Genomic DNA, 18373 nt, shown 5'->3' with positions numbered 1-18373 from the left:
CTCTATCAGCCTTAGGCTCAGAGCATTAAAATAAGGGGCTGGAGAGCAGTAGGAGGCTGCTTTGTTACAGTTGTACTGAACAATCCCACAAAGCTACCACAGGCTAGGAAAAACAATGCCTTGGGGCAGTTCCCAGTGGGATTTCAAGATTCCCTGCCAGGCTGCTAGCATCTCTTTCAAAGAAGCAAGGAAGAAAAAGCCCTTTCCAGATTCTTCAGACCCTCTCATTATAGCTGTCTGAGACTGGGTTCGTATACCTAGGGTAATTACAGGGCATCAATCACAGGAGCAAGTAATAGGAGGGTTGGGGGTCAGACACGCCTGTCTTGCCTCAGCAAAGCTTTTGGTGCTCAGCTGTTCCCAGCAGGTTTCTTCATCCCCAGTCCATTTAGCACTGAAATGAACCAGCAGGAAGCAGTCAGGGGCCGGCCACCCACTGAAAACCTTAATGAAGAGCTGATGGATCCGCACAGGGGGAGGAGGTATGGGCCATATGGGAATCCCCTCCAAAGGAAGAAGCAAATCTAAAAATAAAGGCCTATGTTCACACCAGCCAGGGACAGTCTAGACTCAGGAATCAATAGGATGAAGGGCTGACACAGGCAAGCTCCTGCTCATTTCTTTAAGACTTGTTTGCCAACACCCCTGCACGTACACTAAGCTCCTGTCCAGGAAGAAACACTGAGTAAAGGGAGAACCTGTAAAGTGGTTTGACCTTTAATCAGAGTTCCAATCAACAAAATCAGGGTCAAAATGAGAAATGAATGCGACCTCATAACAAAAGGGAGTAAGTTTCAAGTTTGTGGCTGTAGGGAGGTAGAGTATCAGTCCTTTAAAGAGGACCTTTCACTAGGTACCATCTCTTGCTGGTTGTCCTTTGGCTAGCATGCTTCTGGCCTGCAGCATCACTTTAATCGTGCGAGCAGTGTTCCACACTCTCTTGATTTCACAGGACCAATTCTTTGTTGTGGAAGTTGGCTGTATCCTCCACATGTCCTGAAATGATCAGCTGCAGGCAGGCTCCCACCACTCAGCAGTGTCCTTTGTTTTTGAGCTGGAATGTTGTTAGCTGGCGCCACCTTCCAAAGGCCTTAAATAGTAGAGTGGATAAATCAAATATTCAGGTTATCCTTGAGAGGGTGCAGCCACCCACACAGAACCAGTAATCGCAGCTCTTTTTCTCTAGCAACAGCCATGCCACCTGCCCTACCATTTACTGGGAGACCCCTTTCCTGTCTCTCTTGCATCACTGTAGCCAACAAGAGAAGTACAGAGCAAACATCAATGTGACAAAAGGAAGATCAATGCCACAACCACAAAAAGCCAGGTTCATCTGCGATTCAGTCCACACTCCTCTGACAGCACACTGCCATTTAATGATTTTTTTTCTGATCTAACCCTTTACAGGTGCAGGACAAGCACATGGATCCAGACCATAGCCCTTAGTTATGTATCACCTCCCAAGCAATGACAGCTGGCAAGCCTACATGGAGATGGTTTCAGAACAGCACTTGGTGTCCGGAGCTTAGATGTAAACCTTTTAACCCTTGAAGTTTAGTACCCTATGCCAGAGGCTTGGGATCCATAGAATAAAAGCAGTCATAAGTGCTTACATGGGTGAGTAGGCTCCTGGCTTCCTCCTCCAAAACACTCTGCACCACACAACTTTGCAAGTGTTGTCGTCTCCATGTCCTCCAGGCCTTTTCCATGAGCCGCTGCTTGTCCTGAAAAAGAGATAGTGCACAGACTAGGTGAGCTCTGGCAGGCAAACCATGTCACTTCCCTTTAGTCCCACTTTGCTTCCAGTCACTTTCCCCATGCCCTCTTGAATGACACTGCACTGATATTGAATGAAGCTGACAGCTATCAAAGCTCTTGCACGATATTGCAAATATTGCAGCTAGTTAAGTCACAGTACCCCGAAGCAAGTGCTCTAGCCACAGCTCCTCGGGTGACTATGGATGCTCTATATGTGCATCACCTTGTCCCGCAGGCAGGGTAGAGCATAGCCCTCAAGGCTAATACCCAAGAAGCCAGACAGAATATCAGTGTGTTCTATAGATGGCTGGGGCCTGAGCAGAGAAAGGGGAGGCCAGATGACAGTCCTTGATAGGCGGTGGACATCAGAAGAACTTGTCAGGTATACAGATGAGGACACAGACTGTAATGCTTGCTGTGGAATTTTTGCACAGGCTGCGGATAATCTACACAAATGACCCTAAGTCTCAGCTTCCCATCTGTGAGACAGGGCAAAGCACAAATAACTATATGGATATGCCAGTCTGCCAGGCTGGCATTTTCAAAGAGAAAGCTGGAAAAAGTAGCCACAGCAGGAGACCAGGATTCCCAGTGCACCCTGTTACTTGTTAAATGCCTGGGGTCTCATCTCCCAGGGCACGCGTGAGGATGCAAGCAGAGCAGGCTTGCCTGGTAACGCCCACCACCACCACCCTGGCGGTGGTACCAGACACTTACCAACACCTGCGCCAGCAGCGCCACGCTGCTGGCCTCCCTCCACTGCTGCCATCCCCTTGCCAGGCAGCGAAGCCTCCTGCCACGCTGGCACTGGCGCAGCATCACTGTGTGACGCCACCACCTCAGATACTTCCTCCTGTAGGCAAGAAGGGAAGAGAGGCTTGTAAGAGCCCTGTAAGGGAGTCCTTCCCTGATAGCAGCACCAGCTGGAAGAGGAAGCCCGGAGCCTTCTGCTCTGCTTACCCAAGCCACTTCTCATCCAGCTCCTCAGAGACCACCTCAGAGTTAGCTTCCTGGATCCCAGCATGTGCAGGAGTGAATCCCACCACGTCAGCTCTCTCCACCACCTGATACGGCAGCAGCCCTTCCACCCTGCTTTGGTTTCTGTAGATGATCAGCCAGCGGCGAACGGCACTGGGAAAAAGCCTGAAGGGGGCAGCTGGTGCTAGTGGTGAACCATTTTCTCTGCATCCTCTCCTCTCTATGAAAGGAAAGAGAAATCACACACGGGCTAACACTGAAGCTAGGGAGAGACTGATCAGAGCTACCATGGGCCCTTATCTTTTGGCTCCTGAAGACAGAAGCAACCCTCAGTCAAGGTCCCACTGCCACAAGCACCTCCTTCACAGAGAAGCTTCAGCCATCTCGTTAGGGAACACTATTCCCCTTCTCTCCGCACTCACACTCCCCACACGGCCCCAAAGAAAGAGAGGAGGGGGAATTTTCTTACTCATGGACCAAGACAGAGACATCTTCCTGCTCTTCCTAGTGCCTATCAGGGTACTGCATTGCCGCAAGCACTGGGAAAAGGCAGCTGCTTTTGTCCAGTAGTTGCAGGCCTGAAATTAGAGTTAATAGAGCTGCAGCCAAAACCAGACACATGCACACGCGCACACACGCTAGCCTTACAGATACATGCATGTTTGTATCCTTGCAGGTGGTTTAATATGCTAGACCCTAGGTCAGAAACAGCACTGCTGAGATCTCAACAGGATTGACTCAGCCCTTCCAAATCAATTGAGCTTTTTGTGGTTTACTAGCTGGGAGCCTTTTGAAAAAGGCTGCAACTCTGACAGCTCCATCTGCTCTGCAGGGACACTCCTCCTCCCATCTCATCTTAGAGCAAAGAGGAAGGAAATGTCCCATTCCTTAGTGCTGTACTCCAGATGGTTGCTGCAATCGGCTCCAGATTTTGGTGATGAGGTTGTGTGTGTAGTCTGTAAAGCGTTTCAAGACAAAACAGAGAGACTACTTAGAGTCAGTAGTCACCACAGTCACCACCAGTCAACACCAGGTTTTTATACAAGCCTTGTCAATGCATCTCAGTGCTCAGAGACCCAACGGTGGTCTTCACAAGCAAACAGGGAGTTACTATCTCATTGTCTCACAGGGCCCTTTGTCTCTTCTTACCTGTTCCATGGTGGCCACAGAACCCAGGCGCAGGGCTTGCCGTCCCCTTGAGGCCAATCGCCAGCGGTGACAGGCTTTAGCATGACAGGATGCCTGCCGCTTGTGGCTTCCCTCTCCCAGCAACTGTTGTTTAGCTCTCAAGAATTCCACCCTCCACTGGGCAAAGCTCACTGCTAGGAGACGGTGCTCTCTGGCACTTTCAAAACAAGAAAGGGCTTCACGCTGCCTCAGCCTATAGGCAGTGACCTGGGACCAGGTGATTAGGCACCTGAAAACAAACACAGAGAAATGGCAGATGCTTGGAGTCACATTTCTGTATCAGCACTGAACAGACTACAAACCAAGTTCCACCTTCTAGTCCCCACCCTGCAGTGTCACATCTAATTGGTCAGAGCAATCGAAAGAGCATTCAACGAGAACAAAGACTGTTGCTGTTATTCCTTCCACAATCGATATTTATCTCTTTGTGCCGCTAACACCTCCAGAGAACAAAGCACTGGGGAAGTCTGTCCAGACTCCTAGACTACAGTTGCTTTCCACTAAGAAATTCCTCTCATTTTACTTCAGAATCCCAGCATTGCTAGCTCTTAATTCCTCAAAGCCCACGAGTATGACTGCTTCAGTCTGGGCATTTTAGCATTTCTTCTCCTCAAGGGCCTCTGCAAACTGAATGCTATGTTATATTATGCTTCTGCTTTGCCCACAGAACAAATGCTTTTCCCAGGCTGCCTTGGCACTACACACAGATGATCTCTCACAGAAAAGAAAGGAAAATCTGCCATTAAATCAGTCAGTCTTTGACCCTTCTTTGTGCCAGCAGCTGATCTTTAAGATGATGCTTTAGTGAGGAGGGCTTTTCCTTATGGGATGAGAATAACACTGCTAATATCTCCTTCAGCACAGAACCTGGCTGACACATATAAACACATATAAACCAAGGGGTTGCCTGCATAGGATATGTGACTACAATAACACAACATCTTTGCGTAGACAATTTTATTCCAAAATAAATGTCTACAAAAAAGAGTTACTATTAACAGCACTGTAAATCTGCACCCACAATAACTTCTCTATATAGGCCAGCTCTTGCAGGCTGATGCACAGGAGGTCAGTCTCATTCTGCAGCCCCAGAAGCCAATCTGCTTTTAACTTCTAGCTTCTCCTTCTGGTTTCTTGTTCCAGCTGGACTTTCATTATGCAAATCATCCCACTGCACCAGAGGGCAGAGGTGTAAATATCCTCTGCCTGGCAGGCCTCTCTGAAGATCAAGAGAATCTATTGCAGGTTACCCTAGCGTGAAAAATGCCCCCCTCAGAAGAGACAGGGCTCAGCCTGTACCATATCCAGGTGAGAAATTGGAAGTGCCTTCTCATCAAAGGAGAGCTCACAAGCAAGATTAACGATGGAGACACACTCTACAGGAAGGAGCAACATTAAGGACTTTTCTGAAACACAGTTCCCGCCAGGGTGCCACCACACAGATTGATTTGGAGAGGAAAGTGCAGTAGGGTGGGGTGAGTGCACAATCTAAGCATCATAACCACTAAGGTTTTACAGGGTTTCTAGTTGCTTTTTCCTCCACGAATCTTTGTCTCCTCTTTGGCTGAACTTGCAATTTAAAAGGAAATCTGCTAGAGCCAAACCTGCACTTCTCACACCTTAAATGAATCCTTAGCATAAATCATTTTACTCATTCTTGTCCTCCCCAGAAATCTCAAGGAGAGCCACCTGAACACTCTTCCTGGTTCACTGCACCCGGACACTTCACTGGATTTCAGACAGACAGTAGCCCCACACGACAGAAAACAAACAAAACAGATTTCAGTGAGAAAGGGAGTGAACAACAGCTAAGAGACAAACAAGGTTGATAAAGATTGGCAAAGACACCTTGCTTTTCTAATTAAACTTTTATATTTGCAGGATATGCACCATAACATGAGACTCCAGAACATACTACTGCTTTACCTATATTGTAAATAACACTGTGGTGAATTGAGTATCATGGTTCACCCTTCACAGGCTTTATTGAATATTGCTTTTCTCCAGAAGTATACTGAACTCAATTTTTCACATTATCTTAAATGAAAACCAACACACTGTGTCCATGATCTAGAAAATTCAGGTTTGTAGCAATCAGATCTCTCTAAGGTCTCTGCCCCCCAAAAGAGTATTCCATCTGGCAGGTACTATATAACTCCAGTGGAAATAGGACCTTTATTTTTTTTAAATTACACAAATTCATTTGCATCTGCCTTGCCTAGTCTGCAAAATCCATGCTGCACATCTAACACTGAGCAGCAGTTCTGGAGAGAAAACAAGTTTTTGAATAGGTGACAGCTGCAGGCAGGGGTTATTAGCAAAGCCTAGTAGTTTGAAGCTGAGCATTTCTATAGACCGTGGAGTTTCCTAATAACAGGGTATACAAGAGCACAGTGACAAGCAGGAAGCAGTGAGTTTTCCACTTCTAAAGCCTTTCAGGCACACAGAGTCTACTCCCTCCCAGCCATGAGCACTGCCCTGCAAGATACCACAGAGCCTGGAGCACTAACCTGAGAAAGAGAGCCTCAGTGGTCCCTATGGGACTTAGCTTGCCAGAAACCCAGAGATTCTCTTGCTAAGGTAACATAATTCTCCTCTTTTATGCCATCTGGGACACAATGCTCCAAGGATTAAGAAGAGGGCAATGTTTCAGACCCTCTCACTCAGAACTGAGTCACATTTTACAACCTGCTTCATCCAGCCACACATATTGTCCTGCTCTCTGAGAAGAACAAGACAGAAGTGGGAGGCTATGGGTCACAGATCCCTTAAAATATGAGCTCTCCTAGGGGAAGCACTCCCACAGAAACTTAATTTAAGCACAAGTTAGCTGTACTTTCAAACCTAGCTCTGGTCTAAACACACTGGATCCACTGCTATGTAAATTACTTTTCACTCCAAGCTTCCTTTGGAAATGGCTTGAACTCAGAAAACAAACCTGTACAGTAGAAGACGTTCCCAGAATAAAGCAGCATTTCTCCGCTTCCTTGTTTGGCAAGACCATGTCCGCATGACCAACCTCTTCTTCTCCTGGCAGCTGTGCTGAGCCCATTGCTGCTGCAGCGCTCTCATGGCACGATTCCCTGTGAGAGAACACAGGAGCTGGCTGAGCTGAGCCCGTTTATCTCCATCAGAAGCCAGGCACGAGCAGAGAATACATCTGCCACAAACACCAAACAGGACCAGGCTTCCCAAGATTTCCTGTCCTCCCTTTAGCAGAGTCAGACCTCCTCCCATTTTTTCCTGTCTGCCCCCAAGCAAGGTATCACAGATCACCTCCAGTCTCACCTGCAAGGCAGTTTCCCATCAAAAACTGGGAGTTCTCCCTCTCTGGCACTGCGCAAGTATTTAGCATTTAAAGCACTTGAAAATCCTTGAGGCGCAGGATCAGGACTGTTAAGCAGCTCCAACAGACATACCCTGCTCCCACTGCAGTCAAACCCTGACCGTTGGGTCCAAGAAAACATTTTCAAGCCCCCAGTGCTGCATCTGAATTGCAGTTACTCTCTAGCTGCTATGATGCACCACTTCAACACTACTTTGGCAGTACAGATAAAGCAAGATCCACTCTCTTCCTGTTCAGCTGCCAAAGGAGCATCTTCCCTGGCAGTGAACCCTATAGAAAGCCGAGTATGTGCCCTGTTTGTGACTACAAGTAGGCAGGGACACAGGCGCTCGTTGTCCCCTTGACTTAGCATGTGCCCCTGCAGATGAGCAGTGCACAGAGTTATTACTACAAGCAGGACTTTCTCCACTCCAACCACTACTATAATATCCCTCTCCTACAAACTCAAGTGCTGCTATGGGATGGGGTAACTCACTTTGCCAGCAGGAACGCCAGCGCCACAAAGTGTCAGCAGCTGTCTGGTGGACGTGACACCTGAATCTCCGGTCAGCTTCCACTTTCTGGGACAGCCTCTTCTTCCACAGGCTGAAAGCCATCTGACAGCAACGAATGTGACGTTTTAGGGATGCTGCTGCTTTTCTGTTCTTATTCTCCACAACCCAGTGGTGCCAGCTGAGAAACGGTCTGAGGACAAGGGTCATTGCAGTGACTGTAGGAACAACTCACACAGATTCACACCCTTGTATCTGAAGCCTTAACAATAAACATACACACGGGAGACTCTGGGAAATACTGTTAACATCCTTCCCTAGGAAGGGTCAGGCAAAACTAAGGACAGAGCAAGTTATTGGTACAGCCAGGACAGAAGAGCTTACTCCCAAGTCTACTGCTCTCTTCACTTTTTGAATACATAGGAAACAAGGCCACTTTAGTTGGTAGAGAGTTACCAGGGCTTGTAATCAGCATTGCTGGGCTTGCCCTAGTTTGTGAGGCATCTTGACAAACCAGAAAGGATCGTGTTCACATATAACAACTTTGAGGCAGCAACAGCCAAAATAATGAGCTGCAAAACTCCCAGCTGAAGATGGAAAAAGACAGCTAAAGGAAGACTTTGTGGAAAGCAAGCATAGAGCTCCCAAAATAGATAGCTTTAGGAAGTCTCTGGAAAGCACAGTGCCTACCGAGAGAGCTGAATAAGCCTGGAGTACTGCTGGGCCTTCACAAGTTGCTGAGTTCGAGATGACCAGATGATGAAGTGCCTCTGCAGGCAGCATTTCTCTGCTTGGTACCAGCAACACTTCACCTCCTTGTCAGAACTGCAGTCCTGTAATCCAGCAAAGCAGAAATGGTCTTGAACTGCTGCTTGGACGCAGTCACTCCACGCAGCTCAGGCCTTTCTCCTTGTTATTGTGTCTTTTGTGGCTGCTGACACCCATCTGCCTGTTGCTAACCTACGTGCACCGCATGCACATCCAGACATGAGGGTCCAACACACCCCTTTTAAATCCTTGACACATAGTCAAATTCCCATTCAATTGACAAGTGGTAGGAAAGAGTTGCCTTGATAACTGCCTCAATCTCCCAAACCTCCTCTCTGAACCCACATAAAGTACAGTGAGAGGTACCATACGCTGCCCCACCAGAACCCAAAGGCTCTTCGCTAAATTATGCTATGCAGAAAACATTTGTACATTTACATGCACAACACCACTTTTCAGCCTCACCTTTTCCCATGCGGAGTAACTGGCAAAAGGCTGGACATTACTGCCTGGAGTATGCAGTGCCAAAGACTGGAACTGACCTCCCACAAACCAATTTCCTCTGCAAGACAAAAATATCAGGCTGCTCAAGCATCAGGCAGAGAAGGGAGAGAAAGCAGAGGAGAAAGCATGAAAGAGAAATAACATGAGGGACTAGCCAGAAGAAAGGAATTCAGCCAGACCAAAGAAGGAGTCACCTCTAGCAGTGTCCCAGGGAACCAGTCTCCAACTCACCCTGATCCAGGACTCTGTGGAGGAAAGGAGGCTTGCAAGTAGAGCTCCCCACCCAGCTCAGCTGGCAGCTCTGTGCATTGGTGTAGTTGCAGTAAAGAACTGTAATAGGGCATCTGTGTGACATCCTCAGCAGTCAGAATGGAGGAAAAGCTCTGCTGGCTGCTGTCACTAAGACTGTATTCCTGCATGCATGGAGGGAAAAAACACACAGTCACTTTAGTGTCCTTGCAATGGAATCACTCAGGTAACAGCTCTGACCATGTCATTTACTCCCCTTTTCAGCAGGATTCAGGGAAATCCATGAAGCAACTGCACACTGGCAAGGGTAGCTCTTGTGTGCAAACACAGATTTGATGGGAAAGTCACTTCTGTGCTGCCCTGGGAAGTTAACCCCAACGTAGCTGGTAATCAAACAGAGCAAACCATCATTGAGGCAGTGCATATGCCCCTGTATCTTCTCTTCTCAGTGATGAGGCTCTTTTACTTCACCCCTTCCACCTTGCAGCCACATGCAGGAGGAAGCACACAAAAAAACCTCACTAGCTTGGCAGTTCCTCTTATGCCTCCTCAGTAAATGATGAACTTGGAAGGGCACAGATAGAAATAACTTCATCATATGCTGCTGATGACATTTTAATTCTTGGACCCCATAGGCTCAAGCTCTGCAGGCCTAAATGCTAAGCACAGTTTATTAATGGCAATATCATACTGAAGCAGAAATTTTTCCCTGAAAAATTCTAACAACTTAATACCTCAGAGCTGTCTGTATGCATGTGGCAGAAAGACTCTGCATCAATATGTCCTCACCTTTTCCAATGAGCTTTGAGAGGCAAAAGTAGCTGGAGAACTGCTGTGGAAGCCAGAAGATGTTGAGAGGTCCTCAGAAACTAGCAAGGCAAGAGGATCTTTATGGACAGCCTTGTGAGAGTGCTTTGGACTTCGTTTAACTGTCTTCATCATGAGAAACATTTGATGCCACAATCTCAGAGCTTCTCGCAGCCGGCACTGCTCCAAAGCCTGAGAGAAAGAACTGAGACAAGAGAAGAGATTGAGATGGCAAAGTGGCTGAAGAGGGATACCACAGAGGGATGCTAGCACAGACGTGATGGAGAGGTAAAAGGGATTCTTCCAGAAGGACCAGGAAGACAAGTGAACACTACCAAGGAGGGCAGGGCTCCAGGAATTGGCTCTCCTTCACTCACTCAGCTCTCTGGTGCTCGCAGAACCTCACTTTCCACAGCAGAAATACCCTCTGGAGTTTCACCTTTTGGCAGAGGTCATCAAGACAGTAGCCTGCTTTCTCAGGAAACCGTCTCATTACAGTCCACCATGGCTGAGCTTCATGTCTCTTTGTTGCAGCTTGGTCAGCTACTGAGCTTATAGTTGGCCCTTAACCAGTCACAGAGGGTGACAAGAGAGAACATTTGTCAAGAGGAATTCCTCAGAAATTCAACCCAGTCCAGCCCCAGAACAGCCTTCTTTCAAGGTTTTAAAGGCTTTTTGCTAGGTTTATGAAGCAGAGCAATAAATCTGCCTGTCGTTTCACTGATACATCCACAATGTCTGGCCTTCCGCCCCCTCCGGTTGGTTAGTAACATGTATTATCTGAGCCTCTCTGTTCAGCTCTTTTTCAATTCATCATACAAGAGGAGAAGGAGGCAAGAAGCCTAAGCACCTCCAAATCTTATATTCTGCTCAGACCCTGAGCTGCTCACCATAGTACTGCCTCCACCTCAGGATGAAGAGGTTCACTATTTTCCGCTTATCATCTTTCCTGATCTGCAGCATACGAACCCACTGCTGAAAGTATTTCCTCAGCAAGCCTGCTCTGAGATGGGCCAGGTTACACCTGTGAAGTGCATTCTGCTCAACAGTCTCCTTCCATTCATTAAAGCACCTGAGGAAAACAAAGGAAAACAAAATAATAAATCACTGATTTTCTTCAGGGCTTTGACTTTTGAATCCTTTAAATCAAATTTTTACTGACACTAAATTGAAACACTTCAACTAAGAGATCTTTCTACCTAACAGCTACATAAGAGGTTTCAGTTCAGTTTGTAGTCAAAGAAAACTCGTATTTGCAAAATTCCAGGTAACACCTGACACTCGAGAGCAAAGTTAGCAACTCTACAGAAACAGGAGTTTGAATTAGCCTCACAGTCCCGGACATTCTCTGCCTGGGTCTCAGCTGAGGCATTGCCACAGTACTGCAGGAGAAGAGGAAGAGGCAGAGGTAGAGGAAGGAAAAAACATTGCCTCTGCTGAACCTCTCTCTACTCAGGGGAAGAATTTCAGCTGGTAATTTTAAATTCCAACTTGTGGAATACAGCAAGTCTAACAGAGACTGAGGAATGGAACCAGATCAAAGAGGAAAGACAGAGGAAAATCATGTGAAGAGTGTACAAGTCTCTTCTCCTGACACTAGGTTTACTTCAGGAAGGCAGACAGAGGAGCTGTCTTCCACTGAGCTCCTATTTGTCTATTTCATTAAAAAGCCACTGTGCTGCTTAGAGCACCTAAGCACGGTTGGTGCTCTCAGGTTTGGTCTTCAAGGACAACAAAGGTCAAGACCAAAGTGGGTCAGCCATGCACCGGAGGAAAGCTGCAATGACTCTGGCCACCGTAGTTCTTTCTCACAGTTCTATCCCTACTTTCATCTTTATTAACCCCTGAAACAAAAGAAAAGGAGGGCTTTAAGAGTGAACAACACATCATTGTCTGAGCTGGCTCTGCCAGTCCTAGGACTTTCATAGCAAACAGACTCTTCACATGAAAAATACACCTTTACCAACTTACCGAGAAACCAAATTTCTTTGGATCCGAGTTGCCAGTGCTAAAATCTGTTTCATTTCCAAGCACCGAGAACGCCACATCTGGAAAGTGTTTCGTAGATGCTTTTTTTTCAGCAGGGCTTGGGCTTCCTCCAGTCTGGCTTCCTCTTTACTCAGTAGCTCCTTCTGCAGGCGCCACAATCTGAAAGCTGCTGTGTTACAGGGCATGAAGAGATTGACAGAAGAGAAGTAACTTAGAAGAACTTCAAACAGCTTAGTGTCACACAACAAACACCCTTAGCTGAACTCTAAATGTCAGAAAAAGGGCTTTTAAGGGAGATAGCTCACATTACTGGAGCAACAGCATCTGCTGCAGCTGAATTCATATAAGGATCAAGGCAAAAAGTATATTACACAGAAGGTAAGCCACCCTCCCCCATCACAGATACTGCCCAGCACTTTGCAGAATCAGGTTCTGAAAGAGCAAAAACTAGACACTAACCAAGAATTATGGTAAAAAAAAGTGACTCCCACCAAGCTGTTCCAAGGCTGCAGAGCATGTGCTTACCAGCTAGCCGTCTCATATCCCTGATTGCTTGAGCTCTCCAACAGAACTCATCTCCTCTCTGTCTGCGATGTAGTTGTGTCCACAGTTCTCCCTCCACTCTGAAAGAGTCATGTGCATGGTTTAACCTCCATCTGCCAAGGAGCACCCAGAGAACAGAACCCAGAACCTCCTTCTCCCTAGGTAGCTCTTTTTGTCTGGACTTGTTCTTCTACCCTCAGAACCAGAGGAACAAAAAGATCTTTTCTTTTGACACCTCCACTGTCCTATTAGAGACTGTAGTACTGACTCATTCCAATCTCATTTACACTTGTTTCCCATATACAGGTGACAGGTGAATTCAAGAAATAGTACAGGAGTATTTCTGTCAGTCACTCAAATCAGAGTGAAAACAGTAGTGCACAGAAGCTCTGAAACAGGATTGTTCAGTTCTAAAAGGCTTTAAGTTATTAAATCTTGCAGTGGTTATCTGTAGCAATATATCCACAGAACTGGAAACACATTTCCCACCAACTGAGAAAAACTTCTGCCTGTGTCTGTAACCCTTTGTTTGCCCGAGACAGCAAAAAAAGAATGTTCTCAGCTTACCTACAAGCCTGCTCAGCTTCCTTCAAGCATCCTACCGTAAGCTGGTGCTGAGCTGAGGTTGTCATGGTTGCTAATCTTCCTACTCCAAAAAAACCCACTGATGAACTTTGGGCATGAGAATATGGCTCAGGTTGTAGAGTTTGCCTCTTGCTCTGTTTTGCCACAGCTTTCTTCCACTGAAGGAGAAACCACAGAGTTAGAACAAACTGCAGGAAGAACACTGGCACCAGGGTCCACATCACTGAATTTCACATAGGGTACTCCTTCCTGCTCCCTACTCAAACAACGTCTTTGCCTTCTCTGACTGCACAAAAGAAAACTGATGGCACCTCTTCGACTGTCCCCAACCCATCCTCACCCTGCGGAAGCTGACAGCTAGCAGAGCCGAGGTGTGTTTCCGCTGGGCTATCTCCAGCTGCATCCTCCTCAGGTGCACAGCCCACTGCAAAGCACCAAGGCCCTTCCGAAGTAGCTGCTGTCTGTAAAGCTGCCCGGCTGCAGCCCTTTTGCTGAAGACGTGGCTCTTCCAAGCTTGGAAATACTTAATTAGCATTTGTCTGTCGCACAAGCTCTGGAAACTTAAAGAGAAAAAACAGAAGCGAGCTCCAATAACAGCAAGTAAAGCTAAACACAGCCAGGAGGTGGCAACCAGAGTCCAGCCATCAAGCTGCAAAGATGTACTTCAAATCACTCTCTCTTAAGAGTGAAGGACCATAAGCCTCACACCAAATTAAGGCATCTCTGTTGCTAAATTGGCACCAATCTCACGTCTTTTCCACGGGTCACAATTTTGAATCCCATCTCATGTATAAGCCCTGCGCTTGCTCTTCACTAATGATGCAATGAGCAGGCTGGAAACTGCTGCACTGAAAAGTAGCATTTATGATACCAATGCCATTCCATTGCTAGTAACAACCAAGGTTGAATTTAGAAGATAGAATTTAAATGATACAGAAATTACATTTCAGAGTATGCTCCATTTTATGCGGCAACCCTTTGAAAAGAAATGGATGCAGCTCATGAGCCAACCATGACAGAATAACATAGGTTAAGTCCTAGAACCAAACATCCCCAGGAACTTGGCTCCTTAGCCACTTTCAAACGCTTTTTCTCTCCTGACACTACCAGCACATTCGCACACAAACACATGGATTCTTTTTACCTTTGCTCATTCCCCTTCAAAGACCAGAAGCTGTTCTCTGAGATCTGCAAACAGAGAGAAGACAGTAACTCACACGACAGTTCACACTACTCTGATGAAGAATCTGTCTGTGCCCAGCGTGGCAAGTCATTCTGGCTGGAGATCAAGCAGTCCTGCCTCAGGGTTGCACATTATGCTGGGTGCCTTTGACTCTGTCGACCCCTCCCCCTTGCTCTGTGAATGGTCTTACACACTTCAGACATGGAAAAGCACAAAAAACCTGGAATCTCATGGCCCTGCAACTATTCACAGTTAAAATTAGTTTAATGTTTCCCTTATGCACATAGATCTTGGGAATGTAAATGCCTAGTGAACATGCTAGCCTTTGAGAAGCAGCCTGTGAGAGAGAAAGATGCATGCATTGGGATGGAGCAGTACCATAGGAGAGAGCATTCTGGTCATTCAGTGACAGAAAACTATAGGGCAAGCATCCCCATTACTGTTGTAACTCAACTCTGCACCTCCAGCAAGACATGGATACTAGCACAAGTAGGATCTGCAAACGGGGATGCTATGCAGTGAGCACACCCTCACCTCTCTGGACACAGTTTCCTGCCTCTGGCTGCCTTCTTCACAACACTGTGGTTTGTTGGCACTCCTCTTCACAGAAGGCCCTTCAGACTGGTCCAGATTGGTGTCAGGTTCCCAATTCCTCCAGCTGTTCTGGCAAGAGTGTTTGTTTCTCCCTCCCTCTCTGCTCACATTCACACCGTCTATGTCAGAAAATTCACCAAAGCCTGTCCCAACCTGAATACTGAAAGGGCTAGACTTGCTGCTGTCCACCACAGCCATTCTTCTGGCTGCTTGCAATCTAGAGTCACACACCTCTTCCGACTCCTTGCTGGACTCACTATGAGGTTCAAAGGCGCTGACTTCTACAGATTTAATACTAAGCTGCTGGACTGACCCAAACTCTTTATCTCCAGAAGTGACTCTCATGCACACTTCCCTCGGAGTCCCACACATGGCTACACCAACATCCATCCGAGGACCCTCATACTGTGTCTCCAGTGACACCTGCAGACCTTCTGGATATAGGCTGGATGGAAGGTCTTTTTTCCAAGATACAGCACATGGGGGTGCCCCATCAAATGTCTTCTCTCCTTTAAGTACCTTTTCAGGGGAATGACTTTTTGTGTAAACATAAAGACCTCCAGTTTCCAGAGCTGGCTTTGCCTGGGACTGGTATCTGAAATAAGGGGAGCAATTATAGGAAGAACCTGCTTCTGTATCCACCAGCCAGCCAGAGCCCACAGCAGCAGAGAGGGTTTCTCGCTGGATGTCACCTGAAAGTTTGGTTCTCCATGTGTGTGAGTCAGTATGTCCGTATCTGTGAGAGACAGAGGCAGGTTCAGCATGACAGAAGTCCCTTGACACTGCACTGAGGCTCCAGTCTTTAGCAAATGGGACACCCCATTTCAATCTTGCCTGAGCAGCACTAGTATTCACTCCAGCTAGCTGCTCTCCTGTGCTCAGGATGCCGGGAGCTGAATCATCAGGAGCAAAGCACAGACTGCCACTCACTGGAGAAGACGTGGGCTCCAGAGGGAGAGAGCCCCATATCCCCATCAAAACAGTTTCTTGTTTAAGCCTCTGGATTGAACAGTGCAAGCTGGCAGAAGTCTGTGAGGACTGCAAAAGAGACTGAAGGGAGGCAGTGCTATGAAAAGACTCCACCAGACTAGATGGACTGAGATCTCCCAAGGTCAGGGCTGAACCACGACAACAAGAGTTCACACCTTCACTGGAGCTCCTTAAAGAGAGACACTCTGCTGATTCGTTCCCAAGAAGGGGATCTACAGTATGAGATAGCAAATGCGTATTGACTAGTGAGGGGTTCCCATGAGCCACGCAAGAAGCAGCAAGAGACCAGCACTGTTGCTTTTCCACTGGATACTCACTATTCTTGTTCCTTTTTTCTGAACAATGGCAAGCAGAACGTACGGAGCAGCTACCACCTGCCTTTGCTTTCTGATGGTATTGCTGAGGGAGGCCAACACTCTCATCCCCTCTTCCTTCTAAACTATCAGCATAAAGGCAAGGGTGTCTCCGAGGGAGATTCACAGCAGGGAGCACTGACAAAGCAAGACGGGGAGTCCTATAAGCCAAATCCTTAGAGCTGTGCTGCTGCAGTCTCGAGCAGAGATTATTCTGCTGCTGGAAGCAGGAATTGGAGAGCTGGCTGGTGGTGTCCCGGAGCGGCTGAGAAGGGCAGGAAAGATTAGTCTGTATCAGACTGGGATTTTTCTTCCCAGCTGACAGAGGTGCAGTACACAGCTGGCCCTGTTCTGCTCTCTGGCTGTGAGTTACACCGAATGCAGCAGGCTCAAGCCAGCGATGAGAAATATCTACTCGACTTCTAGCACCCCAAAACAGATCAACATTCACATTCTTCTGAACATTTCTTTGCTCTGAAGAAAAATAATAAGAAATATAAACAAAGGAGCATGCACATTCCTCATCACATCTTCCACAGTTTTCCAAAGGCTTTGGGAACTCTCCTCATAAATCTTGTCTCCAACCCACCAGCCTCAGCCCTGAAAGTATAATGGACATTACTCTCTTCCTATTTCTCAGCAATCATATCTGGCAGAGCAGGAATGATCAAAGGGGACAGTCTTCTTTCTCAACAGAAAACCTGGAAAAGAAAGACTTTCAGCATTATGCATTCACTTGCAGCCTCCCAAAGAGCTTCTTGTTAGCCAAACTTAGTTCTCCTCCTGCCAAGACCCAGCAGTCTTTGTAGCTGCTTTTCCAGAGTACTTTACACCTAACTAGATCTACACAGTATCGGATAAGAACGAGACGAATGGGAATTGTGTTTACAGAAGTTAGAGCAACATGGTTCCAACCGGAATACAATACTTACCCTCTTCGTTGTTTGAAAATCAAGTTCAAATCTCTTCCACACTTGTATTTTCTCCAGGGTTGGTAGGAATTGTAATGCCTGAACTTAAGGCACTGTTTAACAAGCAAAAATTTGTGCACTGGTCCTGGTATAGCCCTGCAAAGGCTCAAGGTTACAGAAGCCAGTTTCCTCTTGTCTGCACACCAGGATGAGACCACGTTTAAAAACACGGAGGATCTACATTGTCCCCTAACTTGGAAGAATTACAGCATACGTAGGAGACCTAATTTGCAATCTAGCCACTAAGCCAGACGGTTATACATCTAAATCCCATCCAGAACACAGATTCTTAAGTTGCTGCTAACAGACAAGCACAATTCAAGGGGACTGTGCTTTCATTTCCCAAAATTTTAAAGGCAAGTCGGCAATCATTCTAACAACTATCCTTCTTTTCCATTCCCTTTTTAATACTTGCTAGGGTTTAATATTGCTGCTCCTCTGTTCCTTAACCTAGTGATCAATGGGGATCAGAAATTGCCCGTTTACTGCTAGGAAGGAACATCAACATGGTACTCATCAGAGAGGAAACTGAAGGGAAGCTGGGAGCCGCTTAGACTATTGGGTTGGTTTAAAAAAATTAGGCAATAAACTCGATCTGGAAAACGGTGTTGTGAAAAAGACACGAACACCCATACCCTCTCAAAAAACTAGTCAATGAAAAAAAACAGTCAGCATTGCCTACGAAATGAACGTCACTTGTTTTTTTCAAACATACTTGAATAGCAAAAGGCCTTCTTTCAATTGCATTCTGTCTCCAACCGTACATGCATTTCACTCTCCTCTACGAAAGCATCTGGACTAGCCTCAGTCCTTCCTGGTTGCAAATAGCCTGCTTGTCCTTCTCAGATACAAACTCCTTCAGTAATCACTGCAAACTGAGGAGCAGACTCAGTTACTGAGGTCACAGGAGATAGTCATGCAGTGTTGCAGCTATCCTTGGGAATGGCTGTTACTGCCTTTCATACATCATCAAATGTATTATGAATGGAAAGATCGTGTTATTTTTTCCAGACAATTAGAAGTTGGCATCTAAAAAGTGAACAGACTTTCCAGAGCTTTGCTGCCTTCTTTAGGGT

The 18373-nt window shown here is 46.7% G+C and overlaps 1 protein-coding gene across 2 annotated transcripts; it reads right to left on the bottom strand.

Moving 5' to 3' along the window:
• Nucleotides 1–142: 142 nt before the first annotated feature.
• Nucleotides 143–17689, bottom strand: C24H1orf167 (chromosome 24 C1orf167 homolog). Of its 2 annotated transcripts, none has more exons than XM_026095462.2 (20): nt 14924–17689; nt 14351–14394; nt 13547–13766; nt 13189–13364; nt 12604–12701; nt 12061–12247; nt 10980–11161; nt 10467–10653; nt 10072–10294; nt 9265–9446; nt 8995–9091; nt 8452–8594; nt 7746–7954; nt 6863–7007; nt 3886–4153; nt 3206–3314; nt 2719–2956; nt 2476–2611; nt 1614–1724; nt 143–1090 (listed from the first exon to the last, which is right to left on the bottom strand). In XM_026095462.2, exons 1-20 carry the CDS (start codon nt 15956–15958, stop codon nt 1031–1033), a joined length of 4050 nt encoding a protein of 1349 aa, XP_025951247.2. In that variant the 5' UTR covers nt 15959–17689; the 3' UTR covers nt 143–1030. The 2 variants fall into 2 exon arrangements, with proteins under 2 accessions (XP_025951247.2, XP_064381686.1); XM_064525616.1 differs by having other exon boundaries at nt 12061–12244; nt 14924–16840.
• Nucleotides 17690–18373: the final 684 nt, after the last annotated feature.

This window comes from Dromaius novaehollandiae, chromosome 24 (assembly GCF_036370855.1).
Source record: "Dromaius novaehollandiae isolate bDroNov1 chromosome 24, bDroNov1.hap1, whole genome shotgun sequence".
In the NCBI taxonomy this organism is placed as follows: Eukaryota; Metazoa; Chordata; class Aves; order Casuariiformes; family Dromaiidae; genus Dromaius; species Dromaius novaehollandiae.
The sequence above is the reverse complement of the archived record's forward strand: the minus strand, read 5'-3'. Positions and strand labels throughout refer to the sequence as shown.

What these genes read in the sequence shown, in the direction of transcription:
- C24H1orf167 (XM_026095462.2), bottom strand. Translation starts at nt 15,958, where the DNA reads ATGGGGATATGGGGCTCTCTCCCTCTGGAGCCCACGTCTTCTCCAGTG. An exon ending in GTTACTCCGCATGGGAAAAG is followed by an intron (nt 8,595 to 8,994) that starts GTGAGGCTGAAA and finishes GCTGGATTACAG; the next exon opens with GACTGCAGTTCTGACAAGGA. An exon ending in CTGGATGAGAAGTGGCTTGG is followed by an intron (nt 2,612 to 2,718) that starts GTAAGCAGAGCA and finishes TCTTGCCTACAG; the next exon opens with GAGGAAGTATCTGAGGTGGT.